This window comes from Lolium perenne, chromosome 7, assembly GCF_019359855.2.
Source record: "Lolium perenne isolate Kyuss_39 chromosome 7, Kyuss_2.0, whole genome shotgun sequence".
Lineage (NCBI taxonomy): Eukaryota > Viridiplantae > Streptophyta > Magnoliopsida > Poales > Poaceae > Lolium > Lolium perenne.
The window spans coordinates 205,844,684-205,866,758 of NC_067250.2; the positions used below are offsets into that span (position 1 = coordinate 205,844,684).

The following is a 22,075-nucleotide window of genomic DNA, read 5'->3' on the forward strand; positions in this document are numbered from 1 at the left end:
GATGTACCTAAGAGCATCTTGAGCCGTCTCCCCGGAAAGGCCCTCAGGGCGCCTTTGTTTCATCTGGATAGGCGAAAACGGCTCAGTCGCTTTTCGAATCCTCGTTTTCGTCGGGATTCGCTTTCATCCATCCGGGGAGCCTAGGTCATCCCCGGCCCCCCGGGGAGCGTCCGGGGAGTCCGGAGGAAACGGAAGCGCGGGAAACACCGAGAAAACTTCCCGCGCGACTGGTGGCCCCGACTTGTCGGCGAGAAAGGCCAATTATCGTCCTCATCGGATCGTCTTCCGCGCGCTTTAAAAGTCTGCCGCCGGTCAGTCTTCACCGGACGCATAGCTTCCACGTGGCGAGTTAATGCCGGCACCTCGGTTTCACGCGCGTCGCCCTCTATTTATCGCGCAACTATCGCGTCTAGCCGCATTCACCACGCCGTCTACCTGTTCTCACCACCTCTCTCCCCAATCTCACGAGCGAACAATGGCGAACTTCGGCGACGACGCGGCGAACAAGGGTTTTGGCCGTCGCTCTCTCCACCAATGGGAGGGGAGGCTCCTGCACGCTGGCAACTCGAGCGATGATGACGACGAGGGCAACTACACGGCCTTCTACGCCATTTCGGCATGTAGATCGCTGTTATTAAATTTAGTTTTTGTTTCCATGTGGCCAAATTCAAATATATTACGAATTCAGCCTATATATGTATATATGTACGAACTCGCCTATATATGTTAAATATCTTTAAATTTCGTCTATGTTTAAACGAATTTTGCCTTGTTTTGTCTGAATTCGCCGTTATTTGTCCAAAATTTCCATCTATCCTAGGCTCGCCGCTAGGAAAAAGACCTCCCCAGCCAAACTTTACATCCATTCAGCGCTAGCGTCGGATTTCGGCCTAGGGAGCCCCAACAGCTGGAGATGCTCTAAGTTACGTGGTTCCATACTCCCCTTCTTCATGAAACATGTTGCATAAAGTCTGGTTATCAGTCAAATTGTGTAAAGTTTAACTAACTATATAGAAACAATATCAACACCACCAATCAGGGTGCTGCATATAAATGTTAATATTTTTTTAGTATACTTGGTCAAACTTTACAAATTCTGATTTTGACTACAAAATTATATTCAACGATATTTTGGGTGGGGGTATTTCTGTTCATTTCGTATTGACATGGCACGGAGGCAACCAGGAAAAATATGAAACACACTCACAGCAAGAACAATACCGCAGCCATAAGAAAAAGTAGAGCAAAGAAAAATCTATTAGACACGGAGCAAATACTATGAATTCTATCCATCTTGAATTGAGAAATAAATGTGACAGTTGATGTCGCCGGAAACCAAGCAGGTTTTGCACTCCCCCTACACGGCTACACCTGTGCTGCAGCTTTGCTTAAACTACGGTGTTCTTCCTGAGGAAGGAAAGCACAGCATTGCATGGGCTACCAAAGGAGCTACGATCATTTGCTGCGGCTCCCGTTGCACTGCTGAACGAAACCGTTGCCGTTGGCGCTACCATTCACTTGGGTCCCATTAGTACTGCTGCCATGGTCCCTATGCTTTGTGCTGGCTTTCTTCAACCCCCATATGCGAATGGTGTGATCATCGCTTGCAGATGCGAGCATATGTGGATTTGTAGGGTTCCAGCTTACACAGTTGACCGCCCCGGCGTGGCCAGAGAGGGTCTCGATAACATCTCCACTAGCTCTGTGCCATATATAGACCTGACAATTAAGGAAAAATGCACGACACTGAGTAGTCGAACTGAGCAAACCACTGGAGATTGTTGTTTTCCACTTAACTATATACACCCGTTTGTAAAAGCAAAAAAATGATCCAAACATTGTAATGCATATTCAAATGAAAACATTAACTGCACATTATTCTGAACATAAGTTGGTGGAAAATACCTAGATAAAGAAGTGCATAGTAATTAAAATATGCGGGACAGAGACAGATTTTGAAGTGCCATTTGCAAGTTTGAAACAACGTAAGAGACATCACAGAATATGTAGATCTTGTCATGTTTTGTTAGATAGAGTTAAATAGGCTTATGTGTTCAGAGCTGTTCCAATATAGTCTACAGGTTCTCCAGTAATATTGACTTGGAAGATAGCAGTGCACATGCAAATGTGCTACAGAGTCAATGACAATAGATCCTAGAATTCCGCATTTATATGCCAGTTAAGAAATAATAGAACTGGCCTGAACAACATAATTTAAGTGCATCCACAGTCAATACATCATACCTTTGAATCTTCACTTCCACTAGCAATAAAGCTCTGCTCAAATCCACCGAAGCATGACCTTATGACAAACCGGCTGCGCTTATGGCCAGTGTACTGTTTAACTAGAATGGGGTCACTCCTTATGTTCCACAAATGAATCTTCTCAGTTATAAGATTTACAAGCAAGAAATCACCATCTTCTGAAAGAGAAAATGAAGTGATTGTACAATCCTCTTCAACCAGCCTCTCCTGTTTTGTGTCCCTATTCAATAAAAGAATTGTGCAATCACTATTGATGGTTATTATAAGTTTGCCATCTTTTGCTACAGCAAAATCAGATGTTTTTGATATCCTCTGCCCTTTCCAGCAATCTGCTTGTTTACCATCTAAATCCCACAAGCAAAGACTTTGATCACTTAAGCCACACAATATTTGCTTTCCATCTGGAAACCAACCACATGACGTCGGACCAAGGCTAGGCTTTTCATAAACATGAATGCATTTGCCAGATTCAACATCCCAGCGCCGGATGGCTTCTTCCATTCCACATGTGAGAAGCTGGCAGTCGTCAGGGCTCCATGCAACCATCATCACTGGTCTCTCATGACCAGTCAATACGTGCTTCAGCAATAGTTCGCCACTTTCATCGACCTAGGAAATGAATACACATGTTACTCCAAGCAAGCAGAAGAATGATTTGCATTGCATCAACAAACAACATGATAGTAAAAAATGTAACCTTCATCATCATCGTCAGTTAACGCACAAGTATGTGTTCTAAAGTACATATAAGCAAGAGGAAAACAAAAAATCAAGTTTATGTTCATACGAATCTCGGTGGAAATTTTACAGAGTTATGAAATTTTCGAATAGGGGGCAATATTAAGTCCATGACCACAAAAGAATTGGAACACCTTTTAGATAAGCTAAACATTCACCACATGCATAAAGGCAAAACTCCAGGGTTGTGGAGAACTGAAACCAGATGGCCATGGCACATGAGCATGGAGCAAACCTGACTAGTATTAATCAAATCTAACTGTACTAAAGCCAACGTGGTACAAATCTCAATTAGGCCCTGACGAAACTATAATAATGTAATAAAGAACTAAAGATTGCAATCCTTTATTCTGATTTTCTTCTGCACAAATAGAAAAATATTATATATGTCAAATTTCAGACATTGCGGAGCATGGGGAGAAAAAAAGTGGATGAGATTGTGCAGCTTCCAAGTAAATGAGGACAAGTCCACTTAACACCATGAAAAATATCAAAAGCCAGAAGCATACCTTCCATATGATCGCAGATTTATCATTTGACGCCGATGCTAAATACTTCCCGTTGTTTGAAAATTGGAGAAACCATACTTCGTCACTGTGTGCACACAATATCTGCAATAATTTTGCTTTTTGTGCATTAGTACAGGTGGTAAGATATGCATCTAGCAGTGTGTCATCATTCAACCCAGACCATAACATTGCATAGTTTCAGTTATTAAATTTAGGAATTTACTGCTTTACCCTAGGAATGACAGGCACATCAGGAGAGCTTGAGCTCAGCTGATAGGTTGTTTTCGTGAATAGAAAATTTGCGCCACTCACATCCCTCTTTCCCTCATATAAAAACAATAACTCCAATAATTCCTCTATGCTAATCCGAATCTGTTCTTTACTGTTTCCAACCTAAATATATATTGCAAAAATATTAAAATGCCAAGACGAGAACTAAGTCCTAGCTCAGTGGCAAGGCTAGCGAGTGCGCAGCCAGCCCACCTGGGTTCGAATCCCCATCTCGCCAATTTCGCTGGGAGGGGCGAACTTTAAACCAGGATATCATCCTAGCGTCCATCCGCGGGGAGAGTCTCATATTACCTAACAGCGTATAGCCAAAGGAGGGATCATTCCCCCCGTTGGTCAACGTTTTTTAAAATGCCAAGACAGAAGGGGGGAGGAAGGATAAGAGGAGTGGGGCTGTAGAGATGTTTATATGTTATGAGAGTTGCATCAAACCTTCCTATATGCATATATAGCAACAAGTAAATTGTACTTTTGCTTCTTTGGTTAAGATGAGATAGAAAAAAGACTTCTAATGAGACATCAAATAATCTCCAAGCGATGAACCAGCAGGATACATAACGACATGAGTGGTCAAAAAAGAACAGAACATTGGCCACTACTGCTTATGTTGGTGCATAACCAATCCAGGCATCCAGCAAGTATGCAACCTTGAACTAAACACTATTCAAATAGTTAAAGATGTAATAATGCAAGCAATTAAACAGAGCATCAGCATGAGCAATTACCTGTAGTGCTCGAGATGGTATTTGATCCTTCGCACAGTGATGATCCATATATAGTGACAAACCATCAATAGAATTATGGAGATAACAGGCTTCACGTTGTACAGTAAGTGCCTGTTCAACTAAATCCTCCAACCTCCTCTCAGGTACCATAACAGTAGGGGGAAGCACCTTTTGCAATTCCTCTAGGAGCTTGAACCGTGAGTTAGAACATTCAATTCCAAGCTTTGAAAAAACAAGCACTCGCGAAGAAGAAATTATGCAACTTGACATTTCATGAACTCTTTTTCTGTTAACACCAAGGGGGGAGATTTCACTCCGTAGCATCTTTATAGCACCCATGAGATTGTCATTTCTCAAGAGTTCAAAGAATTTCTGCTCCAACAGCAAAAATGCAGCAGATTTCACAGTGTTTTCATCCAGACCAAGCGTGTTCAAGGTAACTACTGCATTGTCCCAATTTCCATCAAGCACCTGCTTTCTGAAAAGATTCACTGATTGGGAATGCAGTGTTATACCTGATTCTTCCTCAAGAACAGCTCCACTTTTTTCATATCCAAGAGTATACAGAGCTTTTGTGATTACCCTCACAAATTCGTCCCTCTTAATAATACCTTTAGAACCAATCATAACTTCTTTCCCTTGGGAAGTCCAAGGTCTAGCCATTGCACCTCCCAAAGGATTAGCGGATTTCGAATAACAGGAAGTGACTGACAAACTTGCTGGCTCTACTGAGGATGCTCTTGCGCGCTTTGACGGTGGTTCATCATCTTCAAAACCTCCCATGAAATGCCAAAGTCAGGCCATATACCTGTAGAGATAATGTTACACAAGCGATGGGAAATTGCCCCCACAGAACTCCGTAGGTTACTGCAAATAATAGCATATTGAAAGGGTCAGCTGTGAATTATCAAATGCAGCCAATAGAAACTAGCATATATCCACCACTTGACAATTAACAATACACACACCAGGCAAATTTTCATAGAAGCAACAAATACAAATAATGCAAATAACACAAGGAAGATTTTGGCAAGACACAACTTACCACTCAATCTAATCTGAGAGAACATGCTATATCACATTAGGATACAAGCTACCAGTTTAAGTAACATACACATGAGTAAATGTGAACTTATACACTTATACGCATCAACATCCCTCTCACGTGTGACGGGAAGACAAGTCAACACGCGTTTGCTACCGGTCAAAGTACACCATGGATATTTCAGTTACAACATAATATCCTAGGAAGAAAAGCATTTGTTTGACACCGGTCAAAGGGTACATCAGATATTTGAGGTGCAACTCACAGGCTTATGCTTATTATTTTATTAATCCCCATTTAAAAAGTTAACAGGAGTATAGTCAAACTTCCAGCTTGAACTATCTGATCTCTTGGCAAAGTCATAACAGCGCAAGTTTTCTTGGCAAGCTACCATATGGATTCAACAATAATTACACAATGTAGCATATTACCATCACTATATTTCGCACTGACTAACTAGTAAATCGCATTATATCTCGCTCCACCGACGCTGAGACTCTTTGTTTTAGAGAACCTACTCCACGATGAGACTCTGGCAGTAGCAGCTACTGTCTTAACCTCTTGACCGTGAGTCCTGATAACTCGTGACTACCACTGGGAAGTTGCAAATGAGCTCGATTACGAACAAAAACATGATGACGAATCAGTGCTGCAATGATTACGACCCAGTTCTGCAATCTACCCTTGTAAATCAGTGCTAACTGCTTCCTAAATTAGTTACCAGCAACCGTAAACGCGACTTGGCCTAAACACGCAAGATAACGAAGGTAAGCAGGCAGCGCTACGACGAGGTACCGATCATCTACAGAAATCCGTTCCTGGACGAGTTCACCGTACGGTACACGCGCCGCCGCAGGAACCCCCGTCCCAAACCCACACCGAGCCGCGCGTCAGAAACCAAGAGGCGAGGCAGAGAGCGGGGAAGTGCCCTCACCTCCAATCCGGCGCCCGATCCCCACCCCACGCGAGTGCACGTGGACGACGCCGAGAGCAGCCCGCCGTCGCAATCAGGCCGCCGCTGCACGTCACCGCGCCGCTCCCTCGCGCGGCCGCCGCTGCACGACAGCCGTTGCAATCGGGCCGAATCGGCCTGCAACCGCACCGAATCGAGGCGCCTTCGCCGCCCCAAATCAGAGGCCAGCCGCCGACCGCGGCGGCGAATCGAACCCGGTGAGTGCCGGCGGCAAACCCACTGGCAGACGATGCCGCCGTCCGCCGGTGCCGGCCGGGATCTTCGCCGATGGGGACGCGAGCGAATCCGCCGCTCGCTGCCTCGTCTTTTTCGTTCGCCGATGCCGCTCGGCTTCGTTGGTGTGGTTGATGAAAATAAAAAGAAGAAGACGTGCGTAAAACGGTGCGGTACATACGATCCTGACACCAGAAAAATAAAAGAAAAAAAAACTGCTATCACTTTAAAATGAAAACGTAATGACAATTATTACGTTTCCTCTACGCAGAAGACATCTACTTGTACTTTACGCCCTTTCCGCAAGTCATTTGCAGTTTAGATCTCTACTAGGAGGCTCTCTCCAAATCCCACTCTCCGTTGCTCCAAGTCTTTAGACAATACATCTAAAAAAAAAGTCTTTAGACAATATATTGTCTTGCACTTTAAGTCTTTTTCAAAAGGCATTCTCTCAAATTATATTTCATATGTTTTTTTCTTTACAGGGACACCTTTTTTTGGTATATATTCTACTCCCTTTATCTCATGAAACAAGAAAAACTTACAATGCCACACCTAAATATAGATAAATTAGGACATGTTTTATGGAACGGAGGGAGTATTTGGTATCAACATTATACTTTAAGTAACTTACCATCAATCATGCACAAAAGTCATGCTCTCGAGCACCAAGATGGTGACACTAGTCATCCATGTGTGCTCAAAAACCAATTTGTAGAACCTGGACATTGACATGTCTTTTAAGATGTGATTTTGACCACTATTTGTATTGGCATATATAACTATAAAACCAAGAAAACATATAGATCCTCTAAGTGCTTATTGACACAATGTATAGATATGATTTTCGATTTTTTAATTTAAAAATATAAATGACATACATAGTGAGATATTTCAAAGTTTGATTGCGGGCATGTCCATAACATTAAGTTTTCGTGATACAAAGGGAGTAGTAAGGGCATGTCCAATCGGGCCGCTTGTATAGACGCTTAAGCGGGAGAAAAATTATAGATCAATCATGGCATCCGTGCAAGAGGCTAGGAGCTCCAATCGCTCGCCTCCATATCAGCCACCTATTTCCCTAACCTACGTGATACATTTTTCATGCTTCAAGACAAAATCGAGGGAATCGTCTTTTGCGGCGGCTCCTGCAGATAAGCGCCCATCTACCAAGACCGTACCTAACAACTTCTGATCGGCCGGGAGAAAAATCCTAGCGCGCATAGCTAAGCGTCCACATTGTAGATGCCCTAAAGGATCCAGATAACTCCCAAGGTGTTGGGATACATGATACGCAAAATTTAAAAAATTGCCGTACATGATTAGACCAAGATCACTATGGAATGTCGGTAACGAGGTTATACCCTTGAGGCCTTGACGAGTAGAGATGGCATCATCACAACAGAGTGGATGATGTTGTCTATGAAGTCCTCTCGTAGCTAGGTTTTTTTTATTTCTCCCAGCCGGTGTAGTGTTACAACATCATCTTTTTTTTTTTTGACACAGTGTTACAACATCATCTTATTTATCAAAGAAACCATAATAAACCGATATTCTTTTGAGGTGGAGGATTTTTCATTTCTGTCTTGCAGATGGACCTGTGGTAAGCCCAGTAGCCAAGGCCCAAATGCGTATACGTTCTAAACATTGGCTAAACCCAGCCCAAGTCTATTCACATCGTTTCGCAGAGATCACATCACCACAACTCTTTCTTCGCTGATAAAATCACGACTCCTCTCGTTCCCAGACGGCGACCATGGCGAAGGCTAGGTGTCATGGTCAGGTGTGAATACAAACTCTCCTAATTACAGGAAGGCTCAGGTACCACATTGTGTTCATGTCTGAAGCAGGGACAAGCATGGAATCAATTATGTGACAATACAGCAAGTTTGTAGAAGTTGTAAAATTAAGTTCAGATTAATTGATCGAGTTGGCGCTGGGGAAGTCTCTTCACCTGAAACTGTTTGGTGTGGTTAGCAGAGAATTCAGAGTAGTAGTGGGAACAAAGACCAGTGGGTGAGAGTAGCAGGCGATGCATGGAACGGCAGGTGCGGCAAGCTCAGCTACTTACCATAAATGAAATGTGCGCGCACACTCTTTTCCATGGGCAACAAATTGGGAGACTTGGCGTGATAACCAAAAAAGGGAGTTGCCTGGTGGTAGGTGCTTGCACAATTCAGTCCTATCCGTATGTGTTTTGTTGCATAAATCGGTACATGTAGTACCTGGTTTGGTCGCATGTTGCTGCAGCAAAGTTGCTAGTGGTTCAGTCACCTGTTTTCATTGCATACACGAGCATCCAAAAAGCACTGCTCACCAAACTGCTGGCTAGATCTCACTATGAATGCACTACATAACATACTGATCAGATGCGGTCCTGTTGCTGTTAGAGCATCTCCAACAGGGCGTACAAAAAGCTGGCACGCTAAACCTCCGTTTCGCCGCGCGGTAAACCGCTGGCGCGCGTGATACCAAATTCCCCCCGTCAGATGCTCCATTTTGCAGCGCGCGTTGGTGCGGAAAAAAAGCACCTCCGCCGGAGGCTCTATTTTGCAGCGCGCGGCGCGGCCGAACGGCTAAATTCGACCATTCATTTCAAAATTAATCAAACAAACTATGAAAATTTGATCGAAAATACGAATATATTAAAAGTTCAACGATACAGCGCGACATAGAGGACGAAAATACAAAATTTGACTAATTTTTAAACTACTGGTCCGACTCCCAGTCGAAGTCCGAGGAGTGGGTGCTCGGAGTCGTCTCCGACACCGGCGTCGTCGTCCACTCGAAGGAGGAGGAGAAGAGGACGATGGTGGATGGCCCTGCGCCGTTCTTCTTTTCCTCCTCCTTCCTCGCCGCCTTCTCGGCCCTAGCTGCCTTCCTCGCCGGGGACTCGGCGTGGCGCTTGTCGCGGCTGGCTTTCTTCTTCGCCGTCGTCGTCGCCTTCTTCTCCTCCTTCTGCGCGTAGAAGGCTTCCGTGGTGGCGGCGTCTTCCGGGAATCGGCGCGCCCACTCGAGCCGGAGGGCCTCGTCGCGCTCGGCGATCAGGAGGCGCTGCTCCAGCTTGCGTTGGCGGCGCTGCTGCTCGCGCGTGATGACTGGCGGCGGCGGCGCGAGCATCTCCGCCTGCTCCCACGTCCAGACATCATGAAAATTCATGGTCCGGCGGGAGCGGCCGAGCCGCCAGGCGACGGCGTCGTACGCCCGCGCCGCCTCGTGCGCCGTGTCAAACGTGCCGAGGCGGATCCGCTCGTCGCCGGAGCGGATTTCCGCGTCGAACCGGCCGCTCGGCCGCGCCCGAACGCCGTGGTAGCCGGAGGCGGGGCGGCGGCGCTGAGGTGGAGCGTCGGCGGGAGAGAGGAAGAGGTGGGGAGAGAGACGGAGCGGCGCGGAGACGAAGCGGACGCGTGTAAGTTTCAGGCTGTTGGCGTGTTCGCGTGTGTCGCGTTTATAGCGCGCGCGACAGCGGATGCGGCAATTCTCTCGCGCGGAATAGCGCAAACTCGCGCACGCGGCTAAGATTTTAGCGCGCGCACTTTTTTCCCGCGTCCACTGGAACTTCGCAAGAGCGCCCGCGTGCGCCAAACCGGCAGTTTTTTCTGCCGCGCGGCCGTTTTAGCGCGTCCGTTGGAGATACTCTTAAGGCTGCTGATTTGTGTGGCACCTGCTTTTTTGTTCTTCTGATTTTCAATCATGCGTAGAATTCCTTCAAGGAATTTTGTGCAAAGGATACATCTATCCCTGCAACGTGCTTTCCTAATTTTGGTTAGATGGAGGATAGTTCGTCAGCACTACAGTTCACACTAGTAACCATGTGTCTGAATACATCCTAAGAGCATCTCCAGCCGCGTCCTCTAAAGCGTCCCCCAAAGCGATTTGGGGCGCGCCGGACAAAAAAACCGTTCCAGCCGCGTCCGCCAAAGCCCATTTTTGTCCGGCGCACCCCCATACGGTGTCCGGCGCACCGAGCCCGTCTCCGTCCCACAGGGGACGCTCCGGGCACGCCGGACACAACGAAAAGCGAGGCGAAGCGACGCGGACCCGGCGCGTCAGCGGTTCGGATGCTCAACTGCCGCCTACATAGCGACGGTGCAGTTGCCCGGAAGCGGAACCGTCGCATTGGCAACCGCGTCGCCCGATGCCCCAACCGCCGGAATGGAGCGTGGACTACTCGGAAGAGCAACCGCCGCTCTCTTCGACTTCTGCGCCGCCGTTCATCCGCGCTCAATAAGAAGACCCGTACGTAGGCGCTTTCGGATCTTCAATCGCCCGCCATTGATCCAAGCTTCCAGCGACGATGAGCTACATCTCGCAGCTTCCATCCGACACCTCCAGCGAGGGCAAGTCTGCTGGATTTCGCCATTGGTGGGACAGAACCCAGACGTCCAGCAGCGGCGATGATTCCCTGCCGGCACTTGACAGCGAGGAGGAATGGCTGGGGTCAGAGGCGGCGGCGGCCCGTGCGAAGGCGGAGGCGGACGCGAAAGCGAAGGCCAAGGCCAAGGCCAAGGCGAAGCCGGTGAGCACCGGCGACGACGAGGAGGACACTAGTTCCTCCGACGAGTCGGCCGACACCGCCTCTTCGGAAGAGGTGACGAGTAGAAAGCGCCACCGTGATGACGACGACGAGACGGGGCCATCATCGAAGAAGAAGACGAAGTAGTTTAAAATAATTTATATGTAATTTAATTATGTTTTTTGGAAGTTTTATATGTAATTTTAAGTTGAACCAATTTGAATATTATAGTAAAGAGTTTTCTTCTATCTATTTAAATTATTTTTAATGTTTGGGGGCGGCGTTTGGAGGACGCGGCTAGGGAGCGACATCCCCCAAACGCGGCACGAACAAAACACGTCCCCAAACGCTCAATCCGGCGCCCTTTGGGGGACGAGGCAAATACATCCCCCAAACGCTCAATCCGGCGCCCTTTGGGGGACGAGGCTGGAGATGCTCTAAAAGGCACTATATGGCACCATTCTCCATGACTCCGTAAGGTTGCAGCAGCACAAAATGTGCGCAAAAATATGTTTTGCATAGCCAGAGCCAAAAACAACATGAATTTCGAGCAGAGTTTGGTTAACCATACAGATTTGAATGGCAGAAGAAATGTACAATTCTTTCAATCAGCAATTTGCTCTTACGTACAGGAATGCTTATAGGATTTCCAGCATATCCAGATCGCTGATTATATTTCCACCAACAAAAAGCAAACCTTCAAAAAACGGAAAAAGGAAGAACAAAAAACCAGGTGCCAAGATCCTATACCACTAACTACAGAATCAATATGTATCAACGATTTCAGCTGAGTTATTGACTGCAGGCTCTATTTAGTTTGTCCCGTAGCCACGTGGATGTGACTTCTGCCATCTCCATGCGACCGACAGGCTCTCCTTGAGATTGGTATGTTGAGCAGTCCAGTTAAGCTCATTGTTGATCTTCGTAGGGTCACTGAAGACTTCAGCATAGTCTCCTGGCCTCCTGCTGAGGTACTCAACTTTGATGTCAACTCCTGTTGCCTGTTTGCAGGCATCCACAAACTCCTTAACAGAACGACCTGAAAAGAGGATCATAGAAACATCAGAGGAAATTATTTAGTGAGCACATGGAACACAGTAGATTGATTTGGACATGATTTGATAGTTCAAGTTCAATTATTCTTCCAGTATAATACACCTATCGATATAACCTTTACGCAGGTTTTTATGTACATTCAGTAAAGAATATTCTTTTGGTTCTGTGACTCTTTGCATGTTCTTCTGTGCCAATTTTTCATATATACTACGGACCATTTAATTAAAAGACATGCTTTGCTTGTGTGATAATATAATTAAGTGCAGACAAGTAAACTAGAAAGAGAACTCGTGTATTCTCAAACCTCTTCCAGTGCCAACATTGTAAATGCTAACTTTACTAGGCTCTGCCTTGTCAAGCGCTTTCACATGAGCATCAACTAGATCTGTGACATCAATGTAGTCTCTTATGCAGGTACCATCAGCTGTAGGATAATCTGTTCCTTTAACCTGTAAATGATTCGTCAAAATCCATCAGTTTTACCCCTACATCATCTAGTACTCTTTTTTTTTTTTGAAAACACATCATCTAGTACACTCAAGAATACAGATGTGCTACTTCATCAAGAAAAGCATGAGTATTATGTTTATAAATGATAACTTGATATGCGTACATAGACTAAAGTATCCAGGGACTACAGACAGTATACAAGAGAACTGTACCTTCAATCCTGGAAGGATTCCTAATGCGGCATCAAAGCATGCCCCGGATATCCTTCCATGCTCTCGTAGCTCAGGCCTAGGAGCCTCACCTAGTCTTCCCTCTGGGTCTGATCCGATAACATTGAAATATCTAAGACGGAAGTTTTCATGTCAGTCCAAATCAACTTTGTGCTAAATTCCTAATTTGTACAAGTCGAGAATCAATCCACCTTAAAATCATGACAGCCATATCTGTTCTCTTTGAGAAATCTAGTATGATGTCCTCTGCCATTTTCTTGGCTTTTCCATAGGGGTTGATTGGGAGCTACGCCAAGGTACAGTATAAACTAATTAGGAATATAATACCACAAATATATGAAAAATATGACAGGTCACATGAGATCAATAGTAGCGAAGGTAATTAATAAAACATTTAATTAACAGCCCTGGGTTTGCCTTTTCAGCAATACGAAGATGAAACAAGAACATTCCATTTGTAAAATAACCACCTGCACTTCTATAAGCCGGTTTAAGAGTAACAACCTGAGGTGTAGTTTCTATTATAGGCATCTTCTCCGGTTCTCCATAGGTGGCACAGGTACTAGAGTAAATAAGTGTCTTGACTCCATGAGAAGCCATAGCCTCCAAAATCAGTAAGGTGTTCGATGTAATATTGTGATAATACCTGCAAAGTAGTTGAGACTGTAAAATCAGTACAAGAATTATCTGAGGAACTTACTACAAAATCATCAAATGCATAACTGAGGGGTTAACATTACAGTACCCCATGGTGAATAACAAAAGAAGTTTTTGGGGCATAACAAGGTAAGTGGGGCCCTCAAACTCAATGTGGCAATGACTTACCTAAGGGGTTCCAATGTACTCTCACCCACGTAGGCAACAGCAGCAAAGTGCATCACAGCATCAAATGCATTTTCAGCAAATATCTTGTTGACCTGGAGTCCAGTTAAGTCAAAAACAAGAACTTCAATATATAATTCAAAAGGAGTACATGTATGTAGTGTTATAAGCATAAAATTAGGATACCGATTTTTGATCCCCAAGATCTGCATAGATGAATTGAAGTCTACCAGGCTCCGGAAACAATTCTTGGAGAACCTTTACTGCTCCCTTGTTTCCTCTAGAAAGATTATCCTACAAGAATAAATGTAATTCATCATCAAGGATGAAGATCCACATAGCAGATATTCAACACAAAGAAAAAAAATGAATTACCACAATGGTAACTCGATAGTTGTCCTTTAACAGCCGCAATGAGGCATGTGAACCAATATAGCCAGCTCCTCCCGTTACTAAGACATGGGTAACCCCAGGTTCATGCCGAGAAAACTGCAGGATGCATGCACGAGAATTAGTATTTTTACAGTTATAAACTTATGTGAATGAAGATGTAAGAATACCATGATAATCCTATAAGCAGACCATGCATGAAGTGATGAAAAGTGTGAGTAACAGAAATTGATGCACACTTTACTTTCTTGTCTAACACCAAATTAAATTGGTATTAATAACTCACAAAATTTCTTGAGCTCCAGTGATTTCATACCCTACAGTTTCACCACATGCATCATGACTCAAATTTCTATATGTACATCAACTTATATTATGACTTTACAGAACAAAGTCAATGTAGCATTTTAACTGCATTTAACAACAGACACTAAATGTCTTACAAATAAAGCGCTAGACTATTAACATGTAATTTCAGATTTATGATATATCTACATCTGCAAATTCACCTAATCATATTCTTCAACAGGAAAAGGTAGGCAGATTTACTCAGATGGCTTAGCTGTCATAAGATACAACTACCATCTCATGGATACAAGCTCATATCTGTTAGGATGCCTTGGTCCATCTAGCCACACCAAGAAGGCAAGAAGTGGCAACAAACAGTCATGGAAGTTCAAGATGTACCATGACCTAACATAAACTACATGCGATAACAAAGGCTATTGTCTAGAAGGATGTCAATTTCATCATCTGTTTGCTAGGATTAAGGAGAAATAAGATGTGCGTGGGAAAAATCAGAATACTTCTCATCTTTTTTATGTTGATTATACAAGGACGTATTCCATAGCCCAAGTCACATCATATGCTTTCCTGTTACTTTTATAGTTGCTTGAGACTAAAATAGATTATTTGATTAAGTGTATAGCAAGAAAACAAAAGAGAAAGAAACTCAGAAAGGTGTTTTGGGAGCCAATACCTATAGGTAGATGGATGTGATCTTTAATTTATGATGTGAGACGTGAGCAAAACAGATACACAAAAGCATATTAAAGGAATATGATCGGAGGAAAAAGGATAAGAGATAGTGGACATCTTACCACGCTAGTCCCACCAAAAACAGGAGATTGCTTCAGAACAAATATACAGAGTGTTATGAGGACCAGGGCCACAACAACTTTCCCAAGATTATGTGGTTTACGCCTAGCATCAAAGTACTCCATCCCTACCAACAACAGAAACATTGGCCATAAAGGAAACAACCATACAAGTAATCATTATGAATTTAAGGCTGGTTGATTAAATTGAAGCATACTCATGATCAGATCAACGAAGCATGATAGTTGGTTAGAACAATGAATCAGAGAGGGATGAACCTCATAGATAAATGAACCTATCTTTGTTGCAAATGTGCAGCAACCAGTAATTATACTGTGGACTTGGCTTAAAATGTGACCGCAACAAAGCGACAGCTTTGCTTAAAGACTAAACTGCTATGGGCCTATGGTCTATGGGTGCACATGCCCAGTTGACTTCAGTTTAAATACTGCACCTAATAGCTTTACTTCAACTTGCCTATCTTTCTAGCCACTGAAATCTTTAATGTCGATATAACAGGCATTCCTTCAGGCAGAAGAAACACCACTGAAAACAGTACCACAATTCAACTTATATAAGTAGGCATAGCTAAGCATGTGTACGCCAAAGTGAAACCCACTGTAAGTTCTAAAGAAATGACAGCTTTTCAGGTGGAGTTATGTAAAAATCACTTTATATCATGGGGGCGAATTGATAGTCCAACCAAACATAAACAATGGCCGCTACTGGTGGGGCACTCATGCTTAAGGATTCTTGGGGTGAAAAGGCCATCTGTGTATCTAAAGCAAGAGTAATAGCCAAGGAGAAGAACACAGAGATCTACCAGCCCTAGGCTGAGTTCCCCTCCTGTTTACAGGGATCATGTAAGATTCCTTCTCCTTGAGACCAAGTAGCAAATGGTGGAACCCCTACTCCCCGTCACCGCCTTGATCTTTTCTTGCCAATGGCGGAATCCCTGCAGAACCAGCACACAGCGTGCGTTAGTTACAGGGACACAAAATCATCCTATGGCAGCCAATTCAATCAGGGCAAGAACGGCGTGCGTCAGTCACATGGACACAAAATCATCCCAAGGCAGCCAATTCAATCAAGGCAAAAACAGCGTTGCAATTCGAATTGGTAAAAGATTCCAGCTCCAAAGTCAATTCGGCGGCCATGATCTCGAATTTAGAGAAAGAGAAATCAAAGAGCGCGAGATCTCGAGTTGGAGAGAATGCGCCATAGATGGGGCCTTCCGGCATGACAATCGCAGTAGTAGATCCAAAAGGAGCAGCACGAAACACAAGGCGAGAGAAATTCACAAACACGAACAACTGGGAACAGAGCGAAACAATGCACGCAGATCGACCGCCCGGTCCGTGGTTAACAAAAAAAAACCCAATTCCCGGCCCGAATCGCATCAAGACGGCGCTTCCGCCGTCTGAATCCCAACCAAGCCCCACAGTGTCCAAGAAACGCGTGACCGTGAATGAGGAAACCCCCGATCCGACCCAAGAACGGCAAGAAAGTTCCGCCACCACGAAGCCAGATCAAGAAAACCGTCCCCAAAATGCAGCCGTGGAGCTGGGGCGGCAGGAGCTCACCGTGTGCGGCGAGGTAGGGGGCAGGAGGAGATGCCTCCGTCCGAGAGGAGAAGTAGGAGAACCTCTAGGAGAACACACGGGAGAGTAGGAGGGGAGAGGGGTCGTTGGGGTGGTGTGTCTGGACCAGGTCCTCGTCTGGACAGAAGTAGAGTTGCAAAAGTCCTTTCTTTGCTGTTGCTTCCTCCTTCCCTCTCTCTCTCACACTCTAGGTTAGGGGGATCAGGACTCAGAGTGAGGTGACTGCTCACTCCCTTGGAACCAGGACAGACATTGAAGTTTCAGGATTTATTACTTGTACTCCCTCCGTCACGAATTAGGTGTCGGACTAGATTTTTTGCAAAAACGACCCTCAGTAATTTCCGACCGAACCCCCGGTCCCTCCGCGGCTCACTTCGTCGCCCACGCCGTCTCTTCGAGCTCTCGCGACGCAGACGCCGACCGCCACCTGACGCCGCCGGCCACCTAGCTCCACCACCTCCCTCTTCCTCTTGCGGGCTAAGCCACCGCCTTTCTTCTACCTCGGCGTGCTGCCGCATCCCTCCACCTCGCGCGCGTCCTCGCCGCCTCCCTCTTCCCCTCGCGTGTTCTCCTGCTCCAAGCTTTCATTTTTCCCGACTCCGGCGACCGGATTTGCGGCGGCGCTGCTAGATCTGCGGTGCTTGTGGATGGAATAGGCTGCTGGCGACGGGGATCTGCTGCTGGCGACGGGTACCGGCTGCTGGCGATGGTGAGCAGCTGCTGGGGACGGCTAATGGTAGACGGTGAGCAGCTGCTGGCGACGGCTGCTGGCGATGGGGAGCAGCTGCTGACCAGTTCGTCGTCTCCGTAACGTACGTCAACTATGAGAAGTAGCCCCAGTGCTGGAGCAGGTATGCTACTCCTCCATGGTTACGGCTGCTTTGCTCTTGTAGTCTTGTCCATGCTTTGCTCTTGTTCATGCTTGTCAATGATTGAAGTATGCCATGGTTACGGCTGATTGCTTGCTTAGTGTACTGTATCTCCTTTTACTAATTGCTAATTGCTAACTGGGAGTAGCATTGTCATTCCAGCTCTTACCACTCATGAAACAGTTGTTAATTTTCAGAGTTGCTAATTAATCCACTAGCAGCAGCATGGTTGTACTCCTTGTAAGATTACTGATGTTGAGGTTATAGCTCTGGAACTCGACCTTGAAATATGATGCAAACTAGCACTACTGTATGTGTTGATTTTAATCTCTGTTTATCTCTATGAAGTGTCGACTCTCTTATGAACTACTCCCTACTTTACAGTACTCCAACAGGAGCAATGCAATTGAATTGCTGGTTATCTCTGAATTCTCATTGGTTCACATGGACATTGACATGGCTTTAGCGCTATTCTCATTGCTGTATTTTATGTGTATTTCACTGGAGTATAAGAAGAAAGAGGTCATGGATACTACTGAAGCTTTGATGCTAGCTTAATTTTAGGCCTTTTTCTCCAGTAATTTTGATTGAGCTGATAGCATACATTAAAAATGAGTAATCATCACAACCATCCCAATAATCATCATACTCCAGGAAGATACAGCTTAATTTGTGTGTGAAGTGTGAACCTCAAGGTACACATACAGTTGGAGATACTGGCCCAAATAGACCCGAACTTACAAAGCAAATGTAACATGTTTTAGTTGCTTGTTTTGTCTTAGCAAGAAAAGATCCAGGGAAAGCATATGGGAGTAGTTTATGTCTGAAACCTGAATTGATGACAATACAGTGTACTCCAGGGAAAAAACCAAAAAGTTTTGTTAAATTACAAAACCAGAATGTTCATAATAAAGGCATCAAAGGACTTCAATTCTTTTGCATTCATCTTTTCAGTGTAGTGTAGTGGCTACATAGAAAAATGCTTGGTTCTGTAGTGTAGTGTAGGATTTGATCTTTTATGATGTATAGGATTTGATTTTTTACTGATTGCTTGGTTCTGCATAAAAATGATGTCGATATTTTTCGAGAAAATGCAAAGGACCTTTGCGTCTCATTTCATTGAAAAGATAGTTTGTTTACAATCCTCCTAGAAGGCAGCATACATCATACACACTCAGCTACTTAGTGCACATCCCAGGTCGTCGGCAGCGCTTCCCTAAGCCCCATACATGCCAAAGCCTCATGCCAAACTTGCTTGGCGAAGGGGCAGTGGATGAGTAGGTGCCGCATGGTTTCGGGTTCCTGATCGCACAATAGGCAGTGGGGGTGGTGTTGCAAGCCTCGACGCGCCAGCCGGTCGGCAGTCCAGCAGCAATTTTGGAACGCTAACCTTACTGATGTCGATATTCCACTTACGACTTGGCGTCATGCCATCATCTTACTGTAAAGCTATTTGGCTCTGATTACATGAGTGAATAAGGGCTCTGCTTACAGTTAAATGAATGAATAATGACTCTGCTTACTGTAATTCATGAATGTTTACAGCAAGTTAGTACAGTACTCTGCTTCATTGACAAACCAGCTCAAATTTCATTACAGCGTTACAGTTAAATTTCACACCAGATAGACAATATTGACCTCAACTTGACATAGCAGGTAGACATAGTTATATGTCCAATTTAGAAAGCTAGAAGGGTTTAGTTATAGACTTGTACCAGCATCCAATAATGCAAGGGAAGGGGAGGGAGAGACATAGCAGGTAGCATAATTCTAGCTACTGTTATTTTTTGTGTAGTTAGTCAATTGCTTACAGGATTCTCGTTTGAACTCCTAATCTCCTTTTCAAAACACCTTGTTAATAAGTAACCTTCATATAGATATTTTTCAACATGATGGACTACTGCAGATGACCAGATACTCTGATTAAACAATATTCCTGTACATAAAAATGAAACTGAAGTTGAACCCATACAATGAAACTGAAGAAACAAACTAATTTGTACAATCCAACATCTGCAGGTTGTTAACTCTGGATCTCCTTGGATGTGACGTGCGCTGCAGCTACGTGATGGTCTTCGACGACAAGATCGCCGACTTGAAACAGTCCCCCAACACCGCCGCGCCCCTCCACTCCAGCAGCTTCGGGGTAGTCCTCCTCGAGCTCCAGCGGCGGTGAAAGGGGAGCTCCAGCAGCGGCGGACACCGGGTTCCAGCAGCAGCGGACACCGGTTTCCAGAAGCGGCGGCGAGAGGCGGCTCCAGCAGCTTCGTCCTCCTCGAGCTCCAGCGGCAGAGAGAGAGGACCTCCAGCAGCGGTGGACAACAGCTTCCAGCAGCGGCGGCGAGAGGCGGCTCCAGCAGCGGCCGCGGATCGCGGGAGGCCGCTGGCCTGCGGCGCGAAGCGCGAGAGGTCACCGGCACGGAGGGAAGGAGGCCGCCCGTCCGCCGGCGCGAGGCTGCGAGCTCCACCGAGAGGCCTGCCGGCGCCAGGCTGCGAGCGGCGCGGGAGTCCACCGGCGTCAGGATGCGAGGGGCGCGGGAATACGCCGGCGGTAGGGTGTGAGGGCCGCGCGAGTCCGCCGGCGGGAGGCTGCAGCCGCGAGCGCGGGAGTCCGCCGGCGCCCGGCAAGATGCAAGAATCGATTGGGGAAGATTCGATCGGGGGTACGGATTGGTGACGTTTACGGAATAAAAAGGGCCAAAATGTAAAAAAGACTTTACACTAGTCTCCGACACCTAATTCGTGACGGAGGGAGTACTATATTGTTTGTTGTTGGGAATCCATCACCACCTGCACTACACTGCAGAATTTTCCCTCTTCCTACACATTTCTCTTTTTTCTTGCGACCTAGCAATAGCATTTGCACGTCAATACTACTCTTGTAATCACCATCAGATCGATGTGATGCAAACACAATCTGAAAAAAGTTTGATCAACGGGTGAGGGTGAATGATCCCTTCCTTGGTACGTTGTTAGATAAGATGAGACTCTTCAGCAATTTCTCACTACGGATGATAACGATGCAAACACAACCCTAATATAGTACTTCCTCTAGTACCTTAAAACTGTTTTTGAAATGTCATTCGGTTAGCTTTATTCATTATCAAACACACTTAGATTGTTTATCAAAGATAAAATAAAGCTAGGAGGATTATCATCCCAAGCACATGAATTTATAGACTTGAAAAAAAAATTAGCTAGCTCACGCGCTACCGAATATGCCTCCAGTGACTAGTACTCATACAATACTTTAGAAAACCATGATGCAAGAATATTGCAGTTGTGGTGACCCTGTATACCACTGCATGTTGTAGTATGCCAGTCGTTGATATAACATTCACGAAGTACCATTCCGCAAATATTACATCCCTCAGAGTAGTACAACAGAACATAGCAGGTCCATAACTCATACATTTATTATTACAAATATCTTACACATATCGTCACGGAGCTCCTCTTGGGTCCTAAGAGGAATACTCCTGGGTTCGAGGCGAACCCAACTTAGCTTACAATATAAGAGTCTCATTAAGTTATACATTTATTTTCTCGAGCAGCTAAATACTAAGAGTTCTGGCTGCTCGGTTACTACTACTACTGGATGTTTCTAGGCTTGATCTCCTCCGAAAGCCTCCCCGGTTCCGTAGACGATGAGGTAGTCTACGCCTTCGATACCTCCAGAGAGGTCTGGTTCTTCATAGCCGATGATCTCGGCTCCTTCATTGTTGTCGTAGTCCTCCTCCAGACGATTCAGACAGTCTAAGCAAGGGATTTAAGAGTGGTATGAGTACGAGCGTACTCAACAAGTTCATTATAGATAAGAGGTGTTTAATGCTCTAGCTACGATATTAGACCAGAAAGTCTAATACCAATGCAAGTTTTGATAAACATTTCTTCAAGAGATTGCTTTTATTCCAAAGAGCTATGTCCGTCAGCCTTCACCGGTTTACTAGAACTTCATGGAGCTCCTTTCCGGCCGCGTTCGCAGTTCCTTATCCCGGAACAGGGAGTGACAGGTCACAGTTCTTTACACTCTGCAGAGGTGTGTTGCTTTACCCATAAGAGATCTTAACCTTAGTGCCAACCGGGCAGCTCTTCCGTTCACACTTCCTATGGTGTGAGGCCCGGTATAAGGTCATAGCCAATCATATTCCTCCACTACCTCGCACACCCACCCTTTTGTAAGACCGTCTTCCCCTATATCCATGGAGAGACCGTTCCAGGCATTTGTTCTCCCCTATAAAGATTAAGGTAGACCGTTCCGAACAATTTTTATATGCCCTCCCCTAT

At 45.3% G+C, this 22,075-nt stretch overlaps 2 protein-coding genes and 1 long non-coding RNA gene across 4 annotated transcripts; 1 reads left to right on the forward strand and 2 right to left on the reverse strand.

The window, feature by feature from the left end:
- Window positions 1-1,239: 1,239 nt before the first annotated feature.
- On the reverse strand, window positions 1,240-6,902 carry LOC127314417 (WD repeat-containing protein 26 homolog). 2 transcript variants are annotated; one of them, XM_051344882.2, is made up of 5 exons: window positions 6,505-6,902; window positions 4,526-5,333; window positions 3,513-3,614; window positions 2,245-2,874; window positions 1,240-1,719 (listed from the first exon to the last, which is right to left on the reverse strand). In XM_051344882.2, the coding sequence occupies exons 2-5, from the start codon at window positions 5,306-5,308 to the stop codon at window positions 1,456-1,458; spliced, it is 1,779 nt and encodes a 592-aa protein (XP_051200842.1). In that variant the 5' UTR covers window positions 5,309-5,333; window positions 6,505-6,902; the 3' UTR covers window positions 1,240-1,455. The 2 variants fall into 2 exon arrangements, with proteins under 2 accessions (XP_051200842.1, XP_051200841.1); XM_051344881.2 differs by having other exon boundaries at window positions 4,526-5,392.
- Window positions 6,903-11,797: 4,895 nt separating this feature from the next.
- On the reverse strand, window positions 11,798-17,042 carry LOC127314416 (probable UDP-arabinose 4-epimerase 3). The gene is made up of 11 exons (XM_051344879.2): window positions 16,902-17,042; window positions 16,142-16,273; window positions 15,321-15,445; window positions 14,206-14,319; window positions 14,017-14,124; window positions 13,834-13,925; window positions 13,513-13,654; window positions 13,200-13,294; window positions 12,991-13,120; window positions 12,633-12,777; window positions 11,798-12,311 (listed from the first exon to the last, which is right to left on the reverse strand). Exons 2-11 carry the CDS (start codon window positions 16,179-16,181, stop codon window positions 12,085-12,087), a joined length of 1,218 nt encoding a protein of 405 aa, XP_051200839.1. The 5' UTR covers window positions 16,182-16,273; window positions 16,902-17,042; the 3' UTR covers window positions 11,798-12,084.
- Window positions 17,043-17,163: 121 nt separating this feature from the next.
- Window positions 17,164-20,609, forward strand: LOC139834147 (uncharacterized). The gene is made up of 2 exons (XR_011749559.1): window positions 17,164-17,770; window positions 19,808-20,609. It is a non-coding gene; the product is annotated as an uncharacterized lncRNA (long non-coding RNA).
- Window positions 20,610-22,075: the final 1,466 nt, after the last annotated feature.